The sequence below is a fragment of the Pseudophryne corroboree genome, chromosome 1, assembly GCF_028390025.1.
Source record: "Pseudophryne corroboree isolate aPseCor3 chromosome 1, aPseCor3.hap2, whole genome shotgun sequence".
NCBI classification, from domain to species: Eukaryota; Metazoa; Chordata; class Amphibia; order Anura; family Myobatrachidae; genus Pseudophryne; species Pseudophryne corroboree.
The window spans coordinates 521,557,248-521,584,633 of record NC_086444.1 but is presented as its reverse complement, the minus strand read 5'-3'; the positions used below and the strand labels follow the sequence as shown (position 1 = coordinate 521,584,633).

General features: G+C 45.6%; 1 protein-coding gene across 8 annotated transcripts in view; it reads left to right on the top strand.

The window, feature by feature from the left end:
* Positions 1 to 27,386, top strand: part of RFX3 (regulatory factor X3) — a 522,624-nt gene that overhangs the window by 402,596 nt on the left and 92,642 nt on the right. For all 8 annotated transcript variants that reach the window (XM_063913967.1, XM_063913966.1, XM_063913963.1 and 5 more), the window contains one exon: positions 6,256 to 6,514. In XM_063913967.1, coding sequence (XP_063770037.1) covers positions 6,256 to 6,514 — 259 coding nt within the window. The remainder of the gene's footprint in view (positions 1 to 6,255; positions 6,515 to 27,386) is intronic.

The following is a 27,386-nucleotide window of genomic DNA, read 5'->3' as shown; positions in this document are numbered from 1 at the left end:
GTCCCCGGCACCGAGGGTATTTACCAAGGTAATGGCCGAAATGATGATACTCCTTCGAAAAAAGGGAGTTATAATTATCCCGTACTTGGACGATCTACTTATAAAGGCGAGGTCCAGGGAGCAGTTGTTCGTCAGAGTAGCACTATCTCGGGAAGTGCTACAACAGCACGGCTGGATTCTGAATAGTCCAAAGTCGCAGCTGGTTCCTACGACGCGTCTACTGTTCCTGGGTATGGTTCTGGACACAGAACAGGAAAAAGGGTTTCTCCCGGAGGAGAAGGCCAAGGAGTTGTCATCTCTAGTCAGACACCTCCTAATACAAATTCAGGGTCGGTGCATCAATGCACGCGAGTCCTGGGAAAGATGGTAGCTTCTTACGAAGAAATTCCATTCGGTAGGTTCCATGCAAGGATCTTCCAGTGGGATCTGTTGGACAAGAGGTCCGGGTCACATCTTCAGATGCATCGGCTGATAACCCTTTCTCCAAGGGCCAGGGTGTCGCTGTTGTGGTGGCTGCGGAGTGCTCATCTTCTAGAGGGCCGCAGATTCGGCATACAGGACTGGGTCCTGGTGACCACAGATGCCAGCCTTCGAGGCTGGGGGGCAGTCACACAGGGAAAAAACTTCCAAGGACTATGGTCAAGTCAGGAGACTTCCCTACACATAAATATTCTGGGACTAAGGGCCATTCACAATGCCCTAAGTCAGGCTAGACCCTGCTCCAACACCAGCCGGTGCTGATCCAGTCAGACAACATCACGGCGGTCGCCCATGTAAACCAGCAGGGCGGCACAAGAAGCAGGATGGTGATGGCAGAAGCCACAAGGATTTTCCGATGGGCGGAAAATCATGTGTTAGCACTGTCAGCAGTGTTCATCCCCGGAGTGGACAACTGGGAAGCAGACTTTCTCAGCAGGCACGACCTCCACCCGGGAGAGTGGGGACTTCATCCAGAAGTCTTCAAAATGATTGTACACCATTGGGAAAGGCCACAGGTGGACATGATGGTGTCCCGCCTCAACATAAAGCTAAAAAGATATTGCGCCAGGTCAAGGGACCCTCAGGCGATAGCTGTGGACGCTCTGGTAACACCGTGGGTGTACCAGTCGGTGTATGTGTTCCTTCCTTTGCCTCTCATACCCAAAGTATGGAGAATACTAAGAAGGAGAGGAGTAAGAACTATACTCGTGGTTCCGGATTGGCCAAGAAGAGCTTGGTACCCAGAACTTCAAGAAATGATCTCAGAGGACCCATGGCCTCTGCCGCTCAGACAGGACCTGCTGCAGCAGGGGCCCTGACTGTTCCAAGACTTAACACGGCTGTGTTTGACGGCATGGAGGTTGAACACCGGATCCTAAAGGAAAAAGGCATTCCGGAGGAAGTCATTCCTACGCTGATTAAGGCTAGGAAAGATGTGATCGCAAAATATTATCACCGCATATGGCAAAAATATGTTGCTTGGTGTGAGGCCAGGAAGGCCCCAACGGAGGAATTTCAACTGGGTCGATTTCTGCACTTCCTACAGTCAGGAGTGACTACGGGCCTAAAATTGGGTTACGTTAAGGTCCAGATTTCGGCTCTGTACATTTTCTTCCAAAAAGAACTGGCTTCACTGCCTGAAGTTCAGACTTTTGTTAAGGGAGTGCTGCATATTCAGCCCCCGTTTGTGCCTCTAGTGGCACCGTGGGATCTCAACGTGGTGTTGGATTTCCTGAAGTCGCATTGGGTTGAGCCACTTAAATCCGTAGAGCTAAAATACCTCACGTGGAAAGTGGTCATGCGGTTGGCCTTGGCGTCGGCCAGGCGTGTATCAGAATTGGCGGTTTTGTCATGCAAAAGCCCTTATCTGATTTTCATATGGATAGGGCGAAATTGAGGACTCGTTCCCAATTCCTTCCTAAGGTGGTATCAGCTTTTCATGTGAACCAACCTATTGTGGTGCCTGCGGCTACGTGGGACTTGGAGGACTCCAAGTTACTGGACGTAGTCAGGGCCCTGAAAATATATGTTTCCAGGACGGCTGGAGTCAGGAAAACTGACTCGCTATTTATCCTGTATGCACCCAACAAGCTGGGTGCTCCTGCTTCTAAGCAGACTATTGCTCGCTGGATCTGTAGCATGATTCAACTTGCACATTCTGCGGCTGGACTGCCGCACCCTAAATCTGTAAAAAGCCCATTCCACGAGGAAAGTGGGCTCTTCTTGGGTGGCTGCCCGAGGGGTCTCGGCTTTACAACTTTGCCGAGCTGTTACTTGGTCGGGGTCAAACATTTTTGCAAAAATCTACAAGTTTGATACCCTGGCTGAGGAGGACCTTGAGTTTGCTCATTCGGTGCTGCAGAGTCATCCGCACTCTCCCGCCCGTTTGGGAGCTTTGGTATAATCCCCATGGTCCTTACGGAGTTCCCAGCATCCACTAGGACGTCAGAGAAAATAAGATTTTACTCACCGGTTAATCTATTTCTCGTAGTCCGTAGTGGATGCTGGGCGCCCGTCCCAAGTGCGGATTGTCTGCAATACTTGTATATAGTTATTGCCTAACTAAAGGGTTATTGTTATGAGCCATCTGTTAGTGAGGCTCAGTTATATTTCATACTGTTAACTGGGTATTGTATCACGAGTTATACGGTGTGATTGGTGTGGCTGGTATGAGTCTTACCCGGGATTCAAAATCCTTCCTTATTGTGTCAGCTCTTCCGGGCACAGTGTCCTAACTGAGGTCTGGAGGAGGGGCATAGAGGGAGGAGCCAGTGCACACCAGATAGTACCTAATCTTTCTTTTAAGAGTGCCCAGTCTCCTGCGGAGCCTGTCTATTCCCCATGGTCCTTACGGAGTTCCCAGCATCCACTACGGACTACGAGAAATAGATTTACCGGTGAGTAAAATCTTATTTTTATTTTTGCACATAAACTAGACATATCTGTGCACCAACTCCATACACAAGAAACAAACCTCTCCACAGAAGCCAATTGATTAAGGTGTGAGTCTAGACGCTCCAGCTAAAACAGAAGTACATGCTGCCCCCAGAGACTGCACACCTGCCCCCATTTTTCTTAATACACCACTGCCCAGGCTGTGTTTGTTAGGTATTGTATAAACCTGATAAACAATGACTAGAGCGTGTCACTGCCCTCCCAAACAAGCTATTTTATTTTTCAAAGTTGCCATCTATGACTTCTTTGGTTCCTTCCAATTTACATTATGTATAGGAAATACATGATACTACATTTGTGGATACTCGTAGTTATTATCTTAAAGCAAAGCGAGGCTTCAGTTCAAATTAGTTATTAAGACATTTTAATTTTTGAAATACGTTTCTATGCAAAATGTAAAACTGCATACCAGCTGAGAATTAACTTTTATATTTAATTACATTTTAATTAAGGGCTTAAAGCTGGTGTCCTGCACTCTAGTTCCATGTAGCTTGTATATGTATGAGGAAAACAAGGCTTTGTTAAAGCTGTCTTTCAGGTGACAGATGTTCAGGTAATTTAGTAATGAAGAAGGAACTGGTCAGATACATCTCGCACCTGAATCTTGTACAGCTGCCTTACATACTGCTCATTAGATGTTTACACGTAGCTGCCATGAAGATAAGGGTCAAGTTTTTAGCAATTATAAGCTGTAGTTTCAAGTTAAAGAGAAAAGATGCATAAAAACAGACAGGTAATGATGGGCTATTCCCCTCCTTATACTGTACTAAATGAAGATGTGTCAGTGGCTCAGGGCTCATATCCTTCCGTGTCACATTGTGGAGCACCTCTCATTACTGTGCTGGAGGTCATGAAAATTAACATGGGATGTCATTTGTAATGTAATAATGAAACGGAGAGGAACTAAGTTACAGTTCTCAATTAGCATTCACAAGAGGAGTTAATTATGGTTCAGAGACTTACATTTTCTCTCATTCACAGGATAAAATAAAGCTTTATTTTTATTTCAAACTCCATTAGCCTATATTGAAATGAGCGATGTAACCTTGGTGAATAGATAAGATTATACTTCTAGGTATTCTGTGCTTTATATATGCCAAGCACAGTACATGTATATTCTGACAAACTCATCAGTGTACATTGATAATTAAAAAAATGATTAACATATACTAATTATTGCCCAGATACTTAATGCAACAAGTATTCATATAGATCAGGCAACCTGTGACTCACTAGTTGTTGTGTAACTACAAGCACCTGCATGCTCTGTCAGATAGGGGATGCAGTTATGTGACTGGTCACAGTATCTCCCCCTACATCCCAACCCCTCACAATCCCGACGGTAGGCATGCTGACCAAAAGGCACTATTCCCACTTGTGGGTATCCACAACACCCATAGAGTGGGAATAGAACCCGTGGCGACCACAGGCGCCATCGAGCCCGCAGCATGATGAGCCCGCAAGGGGCTTGTTGTGCTGCCCCCACCACCATCTGGCATTCCGCTGCTGGGATACGCATACCACACCCGTCAGTTAGCTAATAACCTGCATGGTATGCTGGGACTTGTGGATTCACAACACCTTGATAGCCACAGGATGCCCTGTCCCGATATTAGGGTCACTTAGCATAAAATGTCTGCGGCAACTTGAAAGGAACCACCAATTACTAATCTGTGCTGTTGGGGACCTGACTCCTCTACTGTCCAACTCTCTTTTGTGTGATTCCCCGACTCTCTACATTGTTTTCCCCACACGATGACGTGACCCCTGTCACACGCAGTCTGCCCTCATTAAGATATTAGTGGACACTGGACAGGTCACTTTGTCCCCCAAGGGCAGCAAACTCATCTCTTGCTGTAAACATTTCTGATGATCCGATTGAGGACAGGATGTTTTATTCAAACTATACTGTTTGCACATGGGTTTGCAGCAAATGAAGATTGAATATAACAGGTGCTCTTATCCTAGTCAACTTATCTAATAATCGTTAATATCATACTTGCCTACCTGACCCTCTCCATGAGGGAGAAAATGCTCTGTTCCTGGATTTTCCTGCCAATGTATGATTGCCATCACCTGTGGTGAAACACTCTTCTTATCAATTAACTAGCTCACCACAGGTGATGACAATCATACATTACCAGGAAAGTCCAGGAACAGAGCATTTTCTCCCTCATGGAGAGGGTCAGGTAGGCAAGTATGGTTAATATTTATTAATATACAGCATGAGTAGTCTTGTATCATTGAGTTTTATTTTAATTACATCAAATAAAAAGTCAGTTATGGCAAACATGGTACTATACTGTGTTGTTGTTGTTTTCACAAAAATGTTTATTGGATTTTAATTTTTAACAAACATATAAAAGTACAATAAGACAAAGAAAGCAAAAGGACAACAGAGAATACAAAATACAAGGGGGTCGGGTGTCAGAAAAGTCTTGCATCATAAGGGCCGAAACTCGCAGAAAATCAAACAATTTTACATATGAGAAAGAAGGTTTAATATCACACATGTTAACTCAACGCAGAGGAAAAATCTTAAGGGTCAGAAATAGGAGAATTCAAGACACAAAGATCTGTAGGAGCACTAATCAAAGTAGAGTGTCCCATTCATTCCCTTAACTCCCCCCATCGGAACCATTTCATGTAAATAGATGAATCAGAGGAGGAATAGGCACATTCTGCCGTCTCAAATAAATAATGCTTATGAATTTTATTTTGTAATAATTGTAATATTGTGCATCAAAGAGGATTTCCACATCTGAGCAATAGAGACTTTGACTGCTGTCAGCATATGCCCCATAAGGTACCTGTGACTCTGAGACATCCTTCCTGGAAAAAAATTAAATAAAGCCGTTAAGGGCTCTACAGGGACCACAAGTCCCAGTACTTCACTATTCATAATGAATACTTTCTTCAAAAGCGTCTGCAAGACAGGGCATGACCAGAAGATATGATAAATATTTCCTACAGAGCTTCAATTCCTCCAGCAAAACTAAGATACCTAGTGCCATATCTTATGTTGCCGCTCTGGAGCAAAGTAGACCCTATGGATAAGTGTATAATACATTTCTGACTGATACTTTTAGAAATCTTAAAACAAGTTTTAAAGATGATGTCCCATTCCTCCTCAGTCAGGATTTGAGAAAAGTCTTTTTCCCATCTTGCTTGGAGGGCAACTTTCTATGTACCTTATCTAAAAGACTATACTGTGTTTTAAAAGTAACATTTACCATTTGTTACTCAAATGTAAATCCAATTAAATGATATAGTGTTGTAATTTGTGTCTTCTTTTATTCTTCCTTTCTTTCTTTTTTGAAGTCGGACAACAACATACCCTTACACAGAAACTCAGATGTACAGCCAAAATACTGGGGGTAGTTACTTTGACACGCAGGGTGGATCTGCACAGGTGACTACTGTTGTTTCATCTCACAATATGGTGGGCACTGGAGCAATTCAGATGGGGGTCTCTGGAGGACAAATCATTAGCAGCACTGGTGGAACATACCTGATTGGCAACTCCATGGAAAACTCAGGCCACTCTGTCAGTCACACAACCCGTGCCTCTCCAGCAACAGTAAGTGCTTTGTGAAACTTCATTAATTAACAAAAGATACATATATGAACAGACCGTTGACCTTCTCCTTAGCAACTGCCAGTGTCACAGTAGTCTGTAGCTTGTGTGCATTGCCTTCTGATAACTAACAAGCACACATCATTCTTCCTTGGTAATTGTCATCAAAGTGCTTGTCACCGCTGAGCTGTTTTTCACTGAATAAACCATGTTTCACCGTATATTGAAAGAATTACTGCATGAAATGTTACAAATAGATTATATATATTTGTGCAAATGTCTTTGCTCCAATTTACAATTTCCTCTTGTTTTCAGGTTTAACAAGCTTTTATTCTCTCAGTGTGTTTGATATATGTACTTCGTATGTATAACAAGTATATGGAAACATGCTAAGAATGTCCAAAGTTCCATGCAAGGGAGGCAAAATGCTGATTGTCAGATAAATATGGAAGCCAGCAGAAGCCTGACATACTTACATATCATTGAAAAAATTATGTCTTCTATAAAAGTATGATTAATGTGGACCTTATATATAGGGGCATAGCCAGAACTTTGTTGGCCCCGCAGCAACATTTTGAAGGGGCCCCTATCTCAATGCTTCTAGAGCGACACCTCTCGCAAGCAGTTGTTAATTGTATGCCCCATAATAATGCCCTAGTTTATTGTATGAACCATAGTAGTGCCCTAATCACATTATGTCATTTTACAATGCTGTCAGTTCATATTATGACATACAGTGTCCCCAGTTTATATTAAGCCACACTATAGTACCCACAGTTCATATTATGCCACACCATAGTGCCCCCGTTCACATTATGCCACTATATAGTGCCTCCACTTCATATTGTGCCACATTACAGTGCCCCACTTCATATTATATAATATTATAATTCCTTCCAGTTTATTTGATACCACAGTACAATGAGCAGGTCCAGGCCTAAATATATTGCAGGCCCCAAGGCAAACATTTGTAAGTTCTTCTATGTATCTACCAATGGTGAAAAATGTATATAACACATGTAACTTTAACAGGGAAGGTGGGCCCCTCTCAGCTCTGGGCCCCATAGCAGCTGCACTCCCTGCACCTATGGTAGCTACGCCCTTGCCTATATAGACAAAAATATAGAGCAAAAGAAAAACAGCTACTGTATGGTAAAGACATACTTACCTACTCTCCTGGAATGTGCTAGATGCTGACAAATTTAGGGAAATTCCACCGGAGTTAATTAAGCTAGGCTTCACATGGCAATGGGCATGAATCTGAGTTGGGAATAAAGTACAAAAGCGCATGTAACTGTGCACCTAGAGAAAACTATGCTTCATTGCAGGTGGAGCAGATTTAAAATGTGCAGAGAGAGTCAAACTAAAGCTGTACAGCATTTGTCAGCTACAGTATACAAACAGCAGAATCCCAACAGATCCCGGTGGTAAGTACTGTAGTTAGGATTAGAGTTAGGCACTAGGTGGAGGTTTAGGGCTAAGCTGTGAGTAGGGAGAGTTAGGGTTGTGCTGCAGGAGGAAACAGTAAGGGTTAGGCTGCGGGAGGGATTATGGGTACGGTTAGGCTTAGAATACTCATCGGGATCCGTCGGCATTCTGACCATCGTGATTACATTGTCATGATTCTGACTGTCCAGATCCTGACCGTCAGTATTTCTATACCATCCCGCAGAAACAGCCAGTATTTACCCTGCATGCAAAAATAATACATGTATCTGTACCCCTTGCAGTGCAACATGGTTTGTCCAGGTGCACAGTTACTTGCTCTTGCTTTATTGCCTCAGAACTCAGAATCAGTCCCAGTGTTAGATGTATTTTTCAAGTGTATTTATATGGATTTTCTTTTTAGTACAGTTGCCTGCCTAACTTAGTTACTGATGATTTCTCTTACGTCCTAGAGGATACTGGGGTCCACATTAGTACCATGGGTATAGACGGGTCCACTAGGAGCCATGAGCACTTTAAGAAATCAATAGTGTGGGCTGGCTTCTCCCTCTATGCCCCTCCTACCAAACTCAGTTTAGAAAATGTGCCCGAAGGAGCCGGTCACGCTTTGGAGAGCTCCTGAAGAGATTTCTACTTTTATTTTAAATGTTTGTTATTTTCAGTCAGGGCTGTTTGGCAACAGCCTGACTGCTTCGTGGGACTTAGGGTGGAGAACGGCCCAGCTTCCTTAGAGTTAATGGTCCCGTTTCTCTGCTGACAGGACACTGAGCTCCTGAGGGAGTCATTCGCAAGCCACACCACAGCATAGCTTACCCTCCTGCAGCACGCCGCCAACCCTAACAGAGCCAGAAGATGAAGAGTGGTGAGTACAACGCCGGCATCCCGGTTAGCGGGGCGCTGGCGGGAATGGCGGTACAAGGGCTGGAGTGCAGCTCTGACTGCAGGCTGCGCTTCAGGGGGCTCAGACAGACACACACTGGCGGTGTGTCCCGCTGTGAGGGGCGCGCTGAGCCTCCACTGATGCCCACACTGGCCACAACGTACTAACAGGGGTTTTAACTCTAGGTTAGACATATTTTACCTCAGGGCCAGTATAAAAAATGTGGGAAGCCGTGTGCCATTACAGGGGGCGGGGCTTCACTCAGAGTGGATCCTACTGCTCTCCAGTGCCATTTCCCTCTGCAGCTCATACAGGGAGCATTCCCAGGGACGCGCAGCTCCTCCACAAGGACTCCAAGTCTCCTCAGTGGTACCAGGGTTTCTTAGTAAATGGGGGGGAGCAAGTTTAAGATTATAACCACTACTAAGGTGCTTATTTCTGTGTGACCCAGCTAGGTTTTACCATGCTAAAAGGGGTGCTGTATGGCTGGCTCTGATTTCTGTGTCTCTCTGAGGACCCTGCCTACATATACTAAGTTTTCACTAGTGTGTGTGTGTGTGTGTGTGTGTGTGTGTGTGTGTGTGTGTGTGTGTGTGTGTGTAGATGTCCCTTTACAATCATGTCCAGGTACTGTGTGTCTTGTACAGTGGACTGTCTCTCATCCCCTGGGGACTCACTACCCTATACTCAGGATAGTGTTCACTCCCAGTCCAGTGGGGCTGAACCCCCATGGTTGGCCTCCATTAAAGGGATGATTTCAAATATTTGTACTAAGCTGTCTCATACTGAGAACGAGACAAAATCCTTACGGCAGTCTATGGATGACCTGATAAATAGAGATTCAGCTCCCATGCCTGCGCCCCACACTCTCGCCATTTGCACACAAAAGCATACTCTGGCCCAAATCATGAAGGGTGATCTGATCCTGACACGTCGGATCCAGAGGAGGGTGAAGTGGATGCGAGTGGGGGGGATGCTGTCCTGTCACAGGGTATACAGGCCCTCATTGATGCTATCGAATCTTATTTTAACACTAAAAAGAAATCCTCACCTACTTTCCCCGCTTCAAAGGAATTAAATGCCTTGTTTGAAGAGATGTGGGTGAACCCTAACAAAAAGTTTCAGATCCCTAAAAGGCTGATTTCTTCCTTTCCCTTTCCTGCGGAGGATAGGAAGAAATGGGAAAACCTGACGATTGTGGACGCATCAGTGTCCAGGTTGCCATGTAAGATAGTCTTCCCGGTTCCCGAGGCCGCGTCCTTAAAGAACGCAACTGACCGCAAGATTGAGACCACTCTCAAATCCTTATACACTGCGCCTGGGGTGGCCCAGAGACCCACTATTGCTTGTGCATGGATCACTAGGGCCATCGCTAAGTAGTCAGGTAACCTAATTGACGGCTTAGATTCCTTACCCAGGGAGGAGATTATTTTACTCCTACAGCATATTCAGGATTCTGCTAACTTTATGGTGGAGGCCTTAAAGGAAATTGGTTTGCTCAACGCACGCACCACTGCCATGGCAGTGTCAGCACGCAGAGGCTTGTAGCTACGCCAGTGAACTGCGGATGCGGATTCCAGGAAAGGCGTGGAAAGCCTACCATTCACGGGTGAAGCTCTTTTTGGAGATGAACTGGATACGTGGATATCCAAAGCTATGGTGGTTAAGTCTACATACCTTCCTTCCGCAGCAACCCCAGATAGGAAAACCTACTCTTCTCTAACTCTGCAGTCCGAGGCGGTAAAAGTAAACCCAGAAAACCCGCGGCTGCAGGTTCTCAGGAACAGACCTCCGGATCTGCTTCCTCAAAGCCTTCAGCATGATGGTGAACCGCACTGCCTGGAAGACAGGCAGGTGGGAGCCCGGTTACGTTATTTCAGTCACTTATGGGCGACATCATGTCAAGATCCCAGGGGCAAAGAGCTTATCATGCAGGGATACAGACTGGAATTTCAGGAACTCCCACCTCCCAGATTCTTCAAATCCAGTTTACTAGCTTCTCCAGAAGCAGGTTTGACTTTGCAGGCATCAATTCAAAAACTGGTACAGACTCAGGTCATTGTTCCAGTTCCACTACACCTACAAAACAAGGGTTACTATTCCAACCTCTTTGTAGTACAGAAACCGGACAGTTCGGTAAGACCCATTTTAAACCTCAAGTCACTGAACCCGTACTTACGGGTGTTCAAATTAAAGATGGAGTCTCTGAGAGCGGTGATCTCAGGTCTGGAGGAGGGGGAATTCCTGGTGTCTCTCGACATCAAGGATGCGTACCTTCACATTCCGATTTGGCCGCCTCATCAGATATATCTAAGGTTTGCCCTGCAGGACTGTGACTACCAATTTCAGGCCCTGCCATCTGGCCTCTCCATGGCACCGAGGGTTTTCACCAAGGTGATGGCAGAGATGATGTTTCTCCTCCTCAAACAGGGAGTGAACTTCATACCATACCTGGACGACCTGCTGATAAAAGCGCCTTCCAGGGAGAGGTTGTTCGACAGCATTTCCCTCTCAACCAGACTTCTCCAGGATCACGGATGGATTCTGAACCTACCAAAATCCCACCTGGAACCAACACGGAGGCTTCCGTTCCTAGGAATGATCCTGGATACGGAGGAACAAAAGGTGTTCCTTCCCTTAGAAAAGGCATTGGTAATCCAGTCGATGGTGCGGGATGTCCTAAAACCAAAACAGATATCGGTGCATCTGTGCATTTGCCTTCTGGGGAAGATGGTAGACTCTTATGAGGCTCTGCAGTACGGAAGGTTTCATGCCAGGCCATTCCAGCTGGATCTGTTGGACAAATGGTCCGGATCACATCTTCACTTGCACTAGAGGATACTTCTGTCGCCAAAAGCCAAGATTTCTCTTCTATGGTGGCTCCAGACTTCTCACCTGACCGAGGGTCGACGGTTCGGGATTCAAAATTGGATTCTGCTAACTACGGACGCAAGCCTCAGGTTGGGGAGCAGTCACCCAAGGGGAGCAGTTCCAAGGAAAATGGTCAAGTCAGGAAGCCATTTTTCCGATCAACATTCTCGAATTAAGGGCCATATACAACACCTTTCTACAGGCGTCGCATCTTCTTCAAGATCAAGCCATTCAGGTTCATTCGTACAATGTGACGGCCGTAATGTACATACACTGACAGTGTGGAACGAAGAGCAGAGCTGCAATGTCAGAAGTGATAAAAATTCTCCTCTGGGCAGAAAGACACACGGTGGTGCAGTTGGCAATCTCCATTATGGGAATAGACAACTGGGAAGCGGACTTCCTCAGCAGACATGACCTCCATCCAGGAGAGTGGAGCCTTCACCCACAAGTGTTCGAGTCATTGACAAGTCGGTGGGGAATTCCACAGATAGACATGATGGCATCTCGTCTCAACAAGAAGCTAAATAGCTATTGTTCCAGGTCGAGGGACCCACAAACAGTGGATGCTCTGGTGTCTCCATGGGTTTACCAGATGGTTTACGTGTACCCACCTCTTCCACTGACCCCAAGAATTCTCAAAAGAATAAAAAGGGAAAAGGTTCAAGCGATTCTCATTGCTCCAGATTGGCCAAGAAGGGCCTGGTACGCGGATCTACTGGAGTTGCTCCTGGAGGACCCGTGGCCTCTACCTCTGGGAGAGGATCTTCTGCAACAGGGGCCGTTCGTCTATCAAGACTTACCGCGGCTACGTTTGATGGCATGGAAGTTGAAAGTCGGATTTTAGCCCAGAAAGGCATTCAGAACAAGGTTATTCCTACCCTGATACAGGCTAGGAAAGGAGTAATGTCTAAACATTACCATCACATTTGGAAACGGTATGTATCTTGGTGTGACTTCAAGTAGTTTCCTACGGTGGAGTTTTAACTAGGACGATTTCTCCTCTTCCTACAAGCAGGTGTGGCTATGGGCCTGAGGTTGGGATCCGTAAAGGTCCAGATTTCGGCCTTATCCATTTTCTTCCAGAAACAACTGGCTTTCCTGCCTGAGGTTCAGACTTTCTTGAAAGGGGTTCTGCACATCCAGCCTCCCATTGTGCTGCCTACGGCGCTCTGAGATCTTAACATGGTGTTGCAGTTCCTCCAATCGGATTGGTTCGAGCCTCTACAGGAGGTTGGGGTCAAGTTTATCACGTGGAAGGCTGTCACTTTGTTGGCCTTAGCTTCTGCTAGACGTGTGTCGGAGTTGGGGGCTTTGTCTTGTAAAAGTCCCTACTTGATCTTCCGTGAAGATAGAGCTGAACTCCGGACACGTCAGCACTTCCTTCCAAAGTTTGTGTCGGCTTTTCATATCAATCAACCTATTGTGGTGCCAGTTGCTACTGACTCTTCAATTCCATCAAAGTCCTTGGATGTTGTAAGGGCGCTGACATTTATGTGAAGAGAAATTGGACTCTCTGTTTGTCCTGTATGATCCCAAGAAAATTGGGTGTCCTGCTTCTAAGCAGACGATTTCTCACTGGATCAGGTTCATGATCCAGCATGCGTATTCTACAGCAGGATTGCCGTGTCCAAAATCTCTTTAGGCCCACTCTACTCGTAAAGTGGGTTCATCCTGGGAAAAAGGTAACGTCTAAACATTACCACCGTTTTTGGAAAAAATATCTCGTGGTGTGAAAACATGAAATTTCCTGCAATGGAATTTCAACTGGGACGTTTTCTCCTCGTGGGCCTACATTTGGGCTTCTTGAAAGTCCAGATTTCGGCCTTGTCCATTTTCTTCCAGAAACAATTGTCTTCGCTCCCTGAGGTTCAGACGTTCTTGAAGGGGGTTCTGCACATCCAACCGCCCTTTGTGCCTTCCACGGCACCTTGGGTTCTTAGCGTGGTGCTGCGGTTTCTGCATTCGGACTGGTTTGAACCTTTACAGGAGGTTGACGTTAAGTTTCTTACGCGGAAAACTGTTACACTGTTGGCTTTAGCTTCCGCAAGGCATGTGTCTGAACTGGGGACGTTGTCTTACAAAAGCCTCTATTTGGTTTTTCATGAGGATAGAGCTGAACTCAGAACTCGTCAGCAATTTCTTCCTAAGGTGGTGTCTACGTTTCATATCAACCAACCTATTGTGGTTCCGGTGCTTACTGACATCTCTGCTACCTCAAAGTCCCTGGATATTGTGAGGGTTTTGAGGATCTACGTGAAGAGGACAGCTCATCACAGAAAATCTGACTTGCTGTTTGTTCTCTATGATCCCAAAAACATTGGGTGTCCTGCTTCAAAGCAGTCTATTGCTAGCTGGATCAGGCTTACTATCCAGCAAGCTTATTCATCGGCAGGATTGCCGGTTCCAAAAGTACAGGCCCACTCTACTAGGTCAGTGGGTTCTTCCTGGGCAGCTGCCCCGGGTGTCTCTGCTTTACAGCTCTGCCGAGCAGCTACTTGGTCAGGATCGAACACATTTGCTAAGTTCTACAAGTTCAATATTTTGGCCTCTGAGGACATTCAGTTTGATCAATCAGTTCTGCAGGAACCTCCGTACTCTCCCACCCGGTTTGGGAGCTTTGGTACATCCCCATGGTACTAATGTGGACCCCAGTATCCTCTAGGACGTAAGAGAAAATAGGATTTTAATTACCTACCGGTAAATCCTTTTCTCGAAGAGGATACTGGGTGCCCGCCCAGTGCTTTGTGTTTCCTGCCCTGTTACTTAGTTAAGTAATGTTGTTGGTTCTGCTGCTGCTGTTCCTGTTCAGTTTGGTTAGCATGGCTTTCCTCTTGTTTGTGTGTGCTGGTTCGAATCTCACCACTGTTCAGTTAAATTCTTCTCTCGAAGTATGTCCGTCTCCTCGGGCACAGTTTCTAGACTAAGTCTGGTAGGACTAATGTGGACCCCAGTGTCCTCTACGGACTACGAGAAAAGGATTTACCGATAGGTAATTAAAATCCTATTTTTTCTCTTCTCTTGCTCTGAATTTAGACATAACATGCTAAACAGTTTCGTACACTGTACTCATTATTTTTTTTTCATTATGTATTAAATACCATAGCATTCGCTGCAGATAGTGCTAGTTACATTTTGTATTTGGAACTGAAAAAAAACACTCAAAGTGCAGGAATGAAGAAAAATATAAAAAAATAAAACCTAATAATACTACTAAACATACTAAATTATTATTATATTAAACCACAGCAGTATAGTCAAAAATCAACTAAATCTAATGAACAAATCTGTAATCCGTGATTATGTAAATACATATTTATTATGGTATTTCAGAAACGGTACTAAATAAACACTCAAATATAAGATGTCAATTAAGAATTAGCAATTCAGCCAGCAGTGAAGCCAACAAACCACATGCTGGACACAAGACATGAGTAATTAGTGAATAATATCTACAGACCCTCCAACATGACCCGCCCCACTAGGTACAAAATGTTCTGTTCCTGGACTTCCCTCTAAATTTATGATTTCCATCACCTGTGTTGAACTAGTTACATGATAAGAAAGCTGTTTCTTCACAGGTGATGGCAATAATAAATTAAGAGGGAAGTCCAGAAACAGAGCATTTTGTACCTAGTGGTGCGGGTCATGTTGGAGGGTAAGTATCTATCCTTATAAAATCATACTTCCTGTGCTGCATAAATGGCAAATAATATAAGATCCAACCTGTATCCAAAAAACTTTACATGCAGGATAAATTTTCCCTCTCTTTCCATAAATAATTAAACCAACGTTAAGATGAACAAAGTGCATCCTGGACCCAAGTATTTGACAGTTAGGTCGAATTATCCCTCCTGGAAAACTGAAATATAATCTAGTATTTATAAAAGTTTGCATAATATAAAAGCCAAATGGTATCCAAAGAGCCTTATGTGCAAAATTAGATTTCTCTCTCCCTGTCAATTAAAGACAATAAAGAGCGATAGAATAGCAGTCAATAAGCAGGTAGATTCATGGATTTGAGATTGGTTAATTAGATTTAGATGACATTTTGCTGCAGTGCTGTGGTGTTATTTTGTTTATTGACTCAATTTTTTAAGCTTGATAGTGTGCTGATATCTCCCCTATTCAGGGCTGTCAAGTGCCCCAGGATGCCAAGGCGGTTCTTTAGTTCTATCCTTTGTGGAGCTTGGATGGGGTGGTGTCTTTACTACTTGGGAGTATGATTATGTGCAGTTACATTCTACTGTAGCTCAGTGATACACTCCCTACTTATCACCAACATGACGAGAAACAACCGGCAGCTTCACAAGTTAGAAGCTGCCATTCCATGTCAGCAGCTGGAGCTCATTGTCGGTGCTACCACTGATTAAATATCGCCACTGAATGATTGACACTGTCACTCATTCAGTGATTTTGCCCCCCCTTCCCCAATCACTGGTGGCCTAGTTTCACTTAGTGTTAGCACCAGCCATCCATTATTCAAAAGGTTAAATATATTATGCAATGTGTTATATTGCATTTGATTCTGTGTTTTTACTAGACATGGGGGGTAATTCCAAGTTGATCGCAGCAGGATTTTTGTTAGCAATTGGGCAAAACCATGTGCACTGCAGGGGGGGGGGGGACATATAACAGGTGCAGAGAGAGTTAGATTTGGGTGGGGTGTGTTCAATCTGCAATCTAATTTGCAGTGTAAAAATAAAGCAGCCAGTATTTACCCCGCACAGAAATAAAATAACCCACCCAAATCTAACTCTTTCTGCACATGTTATATCTGCCTCCCCTGCAGTGCACATGGTTTTGCCCAATTGCTATCAAAAATCCTGCTGCGATCAACTTGGAATTACCCCCATGGGGCGGTATCCTATTAGATGCAGCTAAAGGGTTCCCCCGGGGCTGTCCTAATAGCCACTTACGCCAGCATTTGATTATCGGGGATTCCCCGGTAAGCAGCCCCAGGAGACCCGTTATCGGACGCAAACACATGGGTCTGCGATGTTATCACAGATCCCATGTGCTATCGGCCGATAACAGGTGATTTATCGCACGGTAAAAGCGGGCTGCAGGTTGATAGATCGATAGCGTTATCGGACTAAAAAGCCAGTTATTACTGTGTGGTAAATCACTGCACCTAATAGCACCCTATGTATATTAATTTTTCCATGAATTGATATAGGGATGTGATTTTATTCTCGATCTTTTTCACACAGTATATCGTTTTTTATACCTATGCAGAATAAAGATTCTTACTTTTTCAGTTTGAGACATATTTAATTGGAACATTTTCTTCATACTTTTAAATTATATAGAAATACCCAAATGATCTAGATTGCTGAAACCTATCATGCTGTGATGCTGCATTTCATTTTTCCTGTACAGCAGAAGGTTAAATAAAGGATTATTAAATGTAAAAGGTCACATTCCCAATTGATAGTGAAATGAAATGAATCATGTTGTTGGTATAATGAAAAAGAATCTTTAAAGATGAATGCATCACTGAATAAATATTCAGACTTATTACACAGGAACCTAATTACACTCAGGTTTAGCTCAAAATGTGCTATCATCTCTATTTTATCTGCTATAATTCTAATTCTAGTGTAAGGTTAGGTCTGCATCTCTTCGAGTTATTATAAAACATACATTAGCTGAAGAAATGTCTTTTTGCAGTCCTTTTTTTAAGTGATTAGCAATGAACCAAAAAAAAACCCCACAAACAAACCAAAAATACCTAAAAACAAAAAACTTAATTGTAGTACAGGTTTTATTGTTAACATGGCAAAAAATAGCAGTTAAACATTATTGCCACAACCACTTATTCAGCTCTCTCCTACAATGGCAAGTGGCTGAAGAAATACTTCTGCAGCCTGTAGATATAAAGGTTTGCGTTACTTTTCTCTGCTTTGGTCCATTATAACACTCTAATTATAGTGCTCATGTTTATTTGACATGTAAAGAGCATGTGCCTTTACATGCAGTCAGGACTGCAATCAGAAATTGTGGAGCCCGGGACTGACAAAATAGGCAATTTCCAAATTCGAAATGACACCAGCGCTGTCTCTCCATGGCTGTCTGCCAGCTGGTGGCTGGGCAGCAAGTGGTAAGAGCAAGGAGCAAGGCCCCTTGTCTGTCCAGGCCCAGGAATCCAGTCCTGGCAGTACCCTCCTGATGGCAACCCTGCATATCATAGTCTGAAAAGCAGATTTACTAACCTACAATTTTGAGGTAAAAATCAAAAATGTTGGATCTGAAAGTTTGTAAACCACATACAAAACCATCCCTTTCTCTTTAGATTACTTTTCTTTGTTTGGATTTTGCCAAATACTAACTGAATCCTTGATTTAATGTATTTCTATTTTCTACTTAGATTATTGCTCAATGATTATAGGTTTATTTCAAATTGTGAAAAGTGTTTTAAAATGTAGGTTTCATGTCCAAAGGTATATAGTGAAATAAGCAAGCAATTCATGGTATAAACAAAAAGAGAGGAAATGAAGCAAACTTGAGGAACTACAGATCTAAATGTACATTTCTCTAACGTCCTAGTGGATGCTGGTGACTCCGAAAGGACCATGGGGAATAGCGGCTCCGCAGGAGACTTGGCACAAAGTAAAAGCTTTAGGACTAGCTGGTGTGCACTGGCTCCTCCCCTATGACCCTCCTCCAAGCCTCAGTTAAGATTTTGTGCCCGAACGAGAAGGGTGCAATCTAGGTGGCTCTCCTGAGCTGCTTAGAGTAAAAGTTTAAATAGTTTTTTTTATTTTCAGTGAGACCTGCTGGCAACAGGCTCACTGCATCGAGGGACTAAGGGGAGAAGAAGCGAACTCACCTGCGTGCAGAGTGGATTGGGCTTCTTAGGCTACTGGACATTAGCTCCAGAGGGACGATCACAGGCCCAGCCATGGATGGGTCCCGGAGCCGCGCCGCCGGCCACCTTACAGAGCCAGAAGAGTGAAGAGGTCCGGAAAATCGGCGGCAGAAGATGTCCTGTCTTCAATAAGGTAGCGCACAGCACCGCAGCTGTACGCCATTGCTCTCAGCACACTTCACACTCCGGTCACTGAGGGTGCAGGGCGCTGGGGGGGGGCGCCCTGGGACGCAATGAAAATACCTTAAATGGCTAAAAATACATCACATATAGCTCCTGGGCTATATGGATGTATTTAACCCCTGCCAGTTTTCCACAAAAAAGCGGGAGAAAGGCCGCCGAAAAAGGGGCGGAGCCTATCTCCTCAGCACACAAGCGCCATTTTTTCCTCACAGCTCCGTTGGAGGAAGGCTCCCTGACTCTCCCCTGCAGTCCTGCACTACAGAAACAGGGTAAAACAAGAGTGGGGGGGCACTAAATTGGCATATTAATATATACAGCAGCTATATTAGGGAAAAACACTTATATAAGGTTATCCCTATATATATAGCGCTCTGGTGTGTGCTGGCAAACTCTCCCTCTGTCTCCCCAAAGGGCTAGTGGGGTCCTGTCCTCTATCAGAGCATTCCCTGTGTGTGTGCTGTGTGTCGGTACGCTGTGTCGACATGTATGAGGAGGAAAATGGTGTGGAGGCGGAGCAATTGCCTGTGTTAGTGATGTCACCCCCTAGGGAGTCGACACCTGACTGGATGGTCTTATGGAAAGAATTACGTGATAGTGTCGGCACTTTACAAAAGACTGTTGACGACATGAGACAGCCGGCAAATCAGTTAATACCTGTACAGGCGTCTCAAACACCGTCAGGGGCTATAAAACGCCCGTTACCTCAGGTCGATACAGACACTGACACGGACACTGACTCCAGTGTCGACGGTGAGGAAACAAACGTATTTTCCAGTAGGGCCACACGTTACATGATCACGGCAATGAAGGAGGTTTTGAACATTTCTGATACTACAAGTACCACAAAAAAGCTTATTATGTGGGGTGTGAAAAAACTACCCGTAGTTTTTCCTGAATCAGATGAATTAAATGAGGTGTGTGATGAAGCGTGGGTTTCCCCCGATAAAAAACTGCTAATTTCTAAAAAAATTATTGGCATTATACCCTTTCCCGCCAGAGGTTAGGGCGCGTTGGGAAACACCCCCTAGCGTAGATAAGGCGCTCACACGCTTATCAAAACAAGTGGCGTTACCGTCTCCTGATACGGCCGCCCTCAAGGAACCAGCTGATAGGAAGCTGGAAAATATCCTTAAAAGTATATACACACATACTGGTATTATACTGCGACCAGCAATCGCCTCAGCCTGGATGTGCAGTGCTGGGGTGGCTTGGTCGGATTCCCTGACTGAAAATATTGATACCCTGGACAGGGACAATATATTATTGACTATAGAGCATTTAAAGGATGCATTTCTATATATGCGAGATGCACAGAGGGATATTTGCACTCTGGCATCAAGAGTAAGTGCGATGTCCATTTCTGCCAGAAGAGGATTATGGACGCGACAGTGGTCAGGGGATGCGGATTCCAAACGGCATATGGAAGTATTGCCGTATAAAGGGGAGGAGTTATTTGGGGTCGGTCTATCGGACCTGGTGGCCACGGCAACGGCTGGAAAATCCACCTTTTTACCCCAAGTCACCTCGCAGCAGAAAAAGATACCGTCTTTTCAGGCTCAGTCCTTTCGTCCCCATAAGGGCAAGCGGGCAAAAGGCCACTCATATCTGCCCCGGGGCAGAGGAAGGGGAAAAAGACTGCAGCAAACAGCCTCTTCCCACGAACAGAAGCCCTCCCCCGCTTCTGCCAAGTCCTCAGCATGACGCTGTGGCCTTACAAGCGGACTCAGGCACGGTGGGGGCCCGTCTCAAGAATTTCAGCGCGCAGTGGGCTCACTCGCAAGTGAACCCCTGGATCCTGCAGGTAGTATCTCAGGGGTACAAATTGGAATTCGAGACGTCTCCCCCTCGCCGGTTCCTGAAGTCTGCTTTACCAACGTCTCCCCCCGACAGGGAGGCGGTATTGGAAGCCATTCACAAGCTGTATTCCCAGCAGGTGATAATCAAGGTACCCCTCCTACAACAGGGAAAGGGGTATTATTCCACGCTGTTTGTGGTACCGAAGCCGGACGGCTCGGTGAGACCCATTTTAAATCTGAAATCCTTGAACACTTACATAAAAAGGTTCAAGTTCAAGATGGAGTCACTCAGAGCAGTGATAGCGAACCTGGAAGAAGGGGACTATATGGTGTCTCTGGACATCAAGGATGCTTACCTCCATGTCCCAATTTGCCCTTCTCACCAAGGGTACCTCAGGTTTGTGGTACAGAACTGTCACTATCAGTTTCAGACGCTGCCGTTTGGATTGTCCACGGCACCCCGGGTCTTTACCAAGGTAATGGCCGAAATGATGATTCTTCTTCGAAGAAAAGGCGTCTTAATTATCCCTTACTTGGACGATCTCCTGATAAGTGCAAGGTCCAGAGAACAGTTAGAGGTCGGAGTAGCACTATCTCAAGTAGTACTACGACAGCACGGATGGATTCTAAATATTCCAAAATCGCAGCTGATTCCGACGACACGTCTGTTGTTCCTAGGGATGATTCTGGACACAGTACAGAAAAAGGTGTTTCTCCCGGAGGAGAAAGCCAAGGAGTTATCCGACCTAGTCAGGAACCTCCTAAGACCAGGCCAAGTGTCAGTACATCAATGCACAAGGGTCCTGGGAAAGATGGTGGCTTCTTACGAAGCGATTCCATTCGGCAGATTCCACGCAAGAACTTTTCAGTGGGATCTGCTGGACAAATGGTCCGGATCGCATCTTCAAATGCATCAGCGGATAACCCTGTCTCCAAGGACAAGGGTGTCTCTCCTGTGGTGGTTACAGAGTGCTCATCTCCTAGAGGGCCGCAGATTCGGCATTCAGGATTGGGTCCTGGTGACCACGGATGCCAGCCTGAGAGGCTGGGGAGCAGTCACACAGGGAAGAAATTTCCAGGGCTTGTGGTCAAGCATGGAAACGTCACTTCACATAAATATCCTGGAACTAAGGGCCATTTACAATGCCCTAAGTCAGGCAAGACCTCTGCTTCAGGGTCAGCCGGTGTTGATCCAGTCGGACAACATCACGGCAGTCGCCCACGTAAACAGACAGGGCGGCACAAGAAGCAGGAGGGCAATGATGGAAGTGGCAAGGATTCTTTGCTGGGCGGAGAATCATGTGATAGCACTGTCAGCAGTGTTCATTCCGGGAGTGGACAACTGGGAAGCAGACTTCCTCAGCAGACACGATCTTCACCCGGGGGAGTGGGGACTTCACCCAGAAGTCTTCCACATGATTGTGAACCGTTGGGAAAAACCAAAGGTGGACATGATGGCGTCCCGCCTCAACAAAAAACTGGACAGATATTGCGCCAGGTCAAGGGACCCTCAGGCAATAGCTGTGGACGCTCTGGTAACACCGTGGGTGTACCAGTCAGTGAATGTGTTCCCTCCTTTTCCTCTCATACCAAAAGTACTGAGAATCATAAGAAGGAGAGGAGTAAAGACTATACTCGTGGCTCCGGATTGGCCAAGAAGGACTTGGTACCCGGAAATTCAAGAGATGCTCACGGAAGACCCGTGGCCTCTACCTCTAAGAAAGGACCTGCTCCAGCAGGGACCATGTCTGTTCCAAGACTTACCGCGGCTGCGTTTGACGGCATGGCGGTTGAACGCCGGATCCTGAAGGAAAAAGGCATTCCGGATGAAGTCATCCCTACCCTGATCAAAGCCAGGAAGGATGTAACCATACAACATTATCACCGTATTTGGCGTAAATATGTTGCGTGGTGCGAGGCCAGGAAGGCCCCTACAGAGGAATTTCAACTGGGTCGTTTCCTGCATTTCCTGCAAACAGGACTGTCTATGGGCCTCAAATTAGGGTCCATTAAGGTTCAAATTTCGGCCCTGTCAATATTCTTCCAAAAAGAACTGGCTTCTGTTCCTGAAGTTCAGACGTTTGTCAAGGGAGTACTGCATATACAGCCTCCTTTTGTGCCTCCAATGGCACCTTGGGATCTCAATGTAGTTTTGGGATTCCTAAAATCACATTGGTTTGAACCACTCACCACTGTGGACTTAAAATATCTCACATGGAAAGTGGTAATGCTGTTAGCCCTGGCTTCAGCCAGGCGTGTCTCAGAATTGGCGGCTTTATCCTATAAAAGCCCTTACCTAATTTTTCATACGGACAGGACAGAATTGAGGACTCGTCCTCAATTTCTTCCTAAGGTGGTTTCAGCATTTCACTTAAACCAGCCTATTGTGGTGCCTGCGGCTACTAGGGACTTGGAGGATTCCAAGTTGCTGGACGTAGTCAGGGCCCTGAAAATATATGTTTCCAGGACGGCTGGAGTCAGAAAATCTGATTCGCTGTTTATCCTGTATGCACCCAACAAGCTGGGTGCTCCTGCTTCTAAGCAGACGATTGCTCGTTGGATTTGTAGTACAATTCAGCTGGCAGGCCTGCCACAGCCAAAATCTGTAAAAGCCCATTCCACACGGAAAGTGGGCTCATCTTGGGCGGCTGCCCGAGGGGTCTCGGCTTTACAACTTTGCCGAGCAGCTACTTGGTCAGGGGCAAACACGTTTGCTAAATTCTACAAATTTGATACCCTGGCTGAGGAGGACCTGGAGTTCTCTCATTCGGTGCTGCAGAGTCATCCGCACTCTCCCGCCCGTTTGGGAGCTTTGGTATAATCCCCATGGTCCTTTCGGAGTCCCCAGCATCCACTAGGACGTTAGAGAAAATAAGAATTTACTTACCGATAATTCTATTTCTCATAGTCCGTAGTGGATGCTGGGCGCCCATCCCAAGTGCGGATTGTCTGCATTACTTGTACATAGTTATTGTTACAAAAATCGGGTTATTGTTGTTGTGAGCCATCTTTTCAGAGGCTCCTTCTGTTATCATGCTGTTAACTGGGTTTAGATCACAAGTTGTACGGTGTGATTGGTGTGGCTGGTATGAGTCTTACCCGGGATTCAAAATCCTTCCTTATTGTGTACGCTCGTCCGGGCACAGTATCCTAACTGAGGCTTGGAGGAGGGTCATAGGGGGAGGAGCCAGTGCACACCAGCTAGTCCTAAAGCTTTTACTTTGTGCCCAGTCTCCTGCGGAGCCGCTATTCCCCATGGTCCTTTCGGAGTCCCCAGCATCCACTACGGACTATGAGAAATAGAATTATCGGTAAGTAAATTCTTATTTTGTATTTGATTCAATCAATATATTTTTACAGTACACAAACATACTGTATGTAATAGAGACATGGACAAATTTGTTGGTACCCTTACATCTCATTGAATCAATGCATTATTTCTCCTGAAAAGTGATGAAATTGATTGATATGGTCTCATTTATACCCGCATGCCTTTGGTATGTCATAGAATAAAACAAGAAAACTGGAAACATTGTTTACTTTCCAAAGATATTCTAAAATGGCATGGACATATTTATTGGAACACTGTAGGAAAAATACAAAATAATAAATCTGGGCCATATTGTTTACATGAATTAAAATCGCACATCATCAGTTGTCTAATCAGTCATTCAGCCTTTTTAAATGGAGAACAGTAGTCACTGCTGTGTGGTATCATCATGTGCATCACACTGAACATGAACCAGAGGATGCAAAGTAGAGAATTGTCTGAGGAGATCAGTAAGACAATTATAGACACGCATGTAAAAAGTAAAGGCTATAAGACCATTCCCAGCAGCTTGATGTTCCTGTGACTACAGTTGCAAATATTATGAAGAAGTTTTAAGTTCATCGGGTTGTAACCAATGTCCCTGGACACTGCAACAAGAGGAAAAATCGACCGTAGATTAAACTGAAGGAGGATAGTGAGAATGTTAGAAAAAGAGGCAAGGAAAGCTTCCAAAGAGAAGCTGAACTATAAGGTCAAGGTATGTTATTTGCTTTGGACAAATGAGTCAAAACTTGAGCCTTTTGGCAAATCACATGTTCACAGATGAAAAACCTAGACTTTCAAAGAAATGAACACCATACTTACTGTGAAAAAATAGAGGAGGCTCGGGTATGTCTTGTGGCTGCTTTGCCCGCATCTGTTATGTGGTGCCTTGAATCTGTACAGGGTACAATAAAATCTAAAGACTACCAACGCATTCTGGAGCGATATATACTGCCTGGTATCAGAAAGCTCTGTCTGAGTCGCAGGTCATGAGTCTCCCAACAAGATAGTGACTCAAAACACAAACACACACACATATACATCTATAAGGACCCAATAATGGATAAGAACAAAACAATGGACTATTGAGTGGCCTTCTACAAACCCTGTTTTGAATCCTATCTGTCACACTCGCGGCGCTGCGGCTGCCGTGCTTACCGCTCCGGGTGCGCTGGGTCTCCCGGCGGTCGTCGCCCCCCGTGGGCTCTGGGTCGTCGTGTCTTGCTGGCGCTGCCTCCGGCGGGTTCCCGGGGTGTGGGCGCCGCCATTGCGCCCGGCATCCACGAGAGCGTGGTGAGCGGGTGATGTCATCGGCCCCTTCTGACGATCAGGAGAGGGTGGGAAGTTCAAAGGCAGACGCCGTACAGAGCCCCGGCGCCTGAGTATCGTCTTTCCAATGATCACCAGTGCTAGCAGCGTTCAGCATGTTCTCAAGCTGAACATCTCCTGTGTTCCAGCGTTGCAGAGTATCTTTCAGTGGGACATTCCCTGTGCTACCAGCGTTACAGTGTATTACTCAGTGGAACCTTCCCCGTGCTACCAGCGTTACAGTGTATCACTCAGTGGCACATTCTCTGCGTTACCAGCGTTACAGTGTCTCAGAGGGACACCTACTGTGCTTCCATTATTACAGGGTATCCCTAAGTGGAACGCCTCCCAAACTTCCAGAGTTATATATCATTCTCAAATCCTCATTCATTTCTTCAACATCGCTCACAAGTTCTTCATTCTTCTGTATGCTTCAACATCGTTCTCAAATCTTCATTCATTTCTTCAGCATCGCTCACAAGTTCTTCATTCTGTGTGCTTCAACATCGTTCTCAAATCTTCATTCATCTCTTCAGGATCGCTCACAAGTTCTTCATTCTTCTGTGTGCTTCAACATCGTTCTCAAATCTTCATTCATTTCTTCAACATCGCTCACAAGTTCTTCATTCTTCTGTGTACTTCAGCATCGCCCCCAAGCCTTGGCCACAACTAATTCTTTAGCATTACACGTCGGTTACAACGGCTAAGTTCTGCATGAGGAAAACCTACATCCGGCCATCCCTGCTCCGGCCCAGCTGTGGTTCCTCTTCCCTATCATCGGAAGAACCCCCGAGTTCTCAACACTCCCAACCCAGGTCAGTGACAGTATACTCAGGCCACATGGACCCTGGGGATCGGAACCTAGAGTCAAGCGCCATCCAAAATTTGGCTTCCCGAGTTCAGAGTCAGGAGGCGGCACAGAGCCAGGTGATGCAGTATCTCCAGGAATTATCCGGCCGGCTGGATCAAATTCAGGCCTCCCTGGCTTCAGTAGTTCCGGCTCCTGCTCCAGTACCCGCTCCAGTAGTCATCTCCAGTAATGTTCAATCCTCGTCTGGAACCAGGTCACGCCTTCAGCTTCCCACTCCCTCTCGCTATAATGGGAATCCAAAGAATTGCCGTGGTTTTCTCAACCAATGCGAGATGCATTTTGAACTTCTCTCACACAATTTCCCCACGGATCGGTCCAAAGTGGCATACATTATTTCCTTGCTTGAGGGTTCAACGTTGGATTGGGTGTCTCCGTTGTGGGAACGATCTGTCCCATTGGTTTCCAGTTACACTAATTTCATCGCGTCATTCCGAAGGATTTTTGATGAGCCCGGCAGAACGACCGCTGCTTCCTCGCACCTGCTCCGTCAAGGCTCCCGTTCTGTGGGACAGTATGTGGTTCACTTCCAGACCATTGCCTAAGAACTACGCTGGAATAATGATGCTCTCAGGGCCGCTTTCTGGAACGGGCTCTCTGACCGTCTGAAGGACGAGCTGGTCACTAGGGATCTGCCGGATCCTTTAGAAGAGTTGATCTCACTCTGTGTCAAGGTGGATCTTCGCATGCAGGAACGAGGTGGCGAACGTAGTCGGTCGGATCGATCCAGATTCCGGCTTCTCCCGCCTAAGCAAACAGTTACCCGGAGTCCGGACGAACCCTTGCAAATCAACCGATCCCGGCTGTCCCCAGAAGAACGACAGCGCTGTTGTGAGGGTAAACTCTGCCTCTACTGTGGAGCCGCGGATCACTTTATCAAGTTCTGCAAGTCCCGTCCGGGAAACGGGCAGGCCTAGCTTGTTCCGGAGGAGTCAAGTTAGGGGTTACATCTAAAGCTTCTCCGACAGTGGATTGTTTACTCTCCGTGTCTCTGTTTTCTGAGTCTATAGCCAAACCTATTAAGGCCCTGCTGGACTCTGGGGCTGCAGGGAATTTTGTTTCTCTTTCTTGTGTTCAGAGTCTGGGTTTACAGTTACAGTCTGTCAAACGACCTATAACGTTGACTGCCATCAATGGTACTAAAATATCTAATGGTCTTATTACAAGTCGCACAGAGCCAATCAAGCTGCAGGTCGGAGCTCTGCATCAAGAACATTTGGAGTTTCTAGTAATTCCGGAGATGCCTCACAATCTTGTTCTTGGTCTACCTTGGCTTAAAATTCACAATCCTCACGTCGACTGGAAATCGTTACAAATATTGTCCTGGAGTTCATTTTGT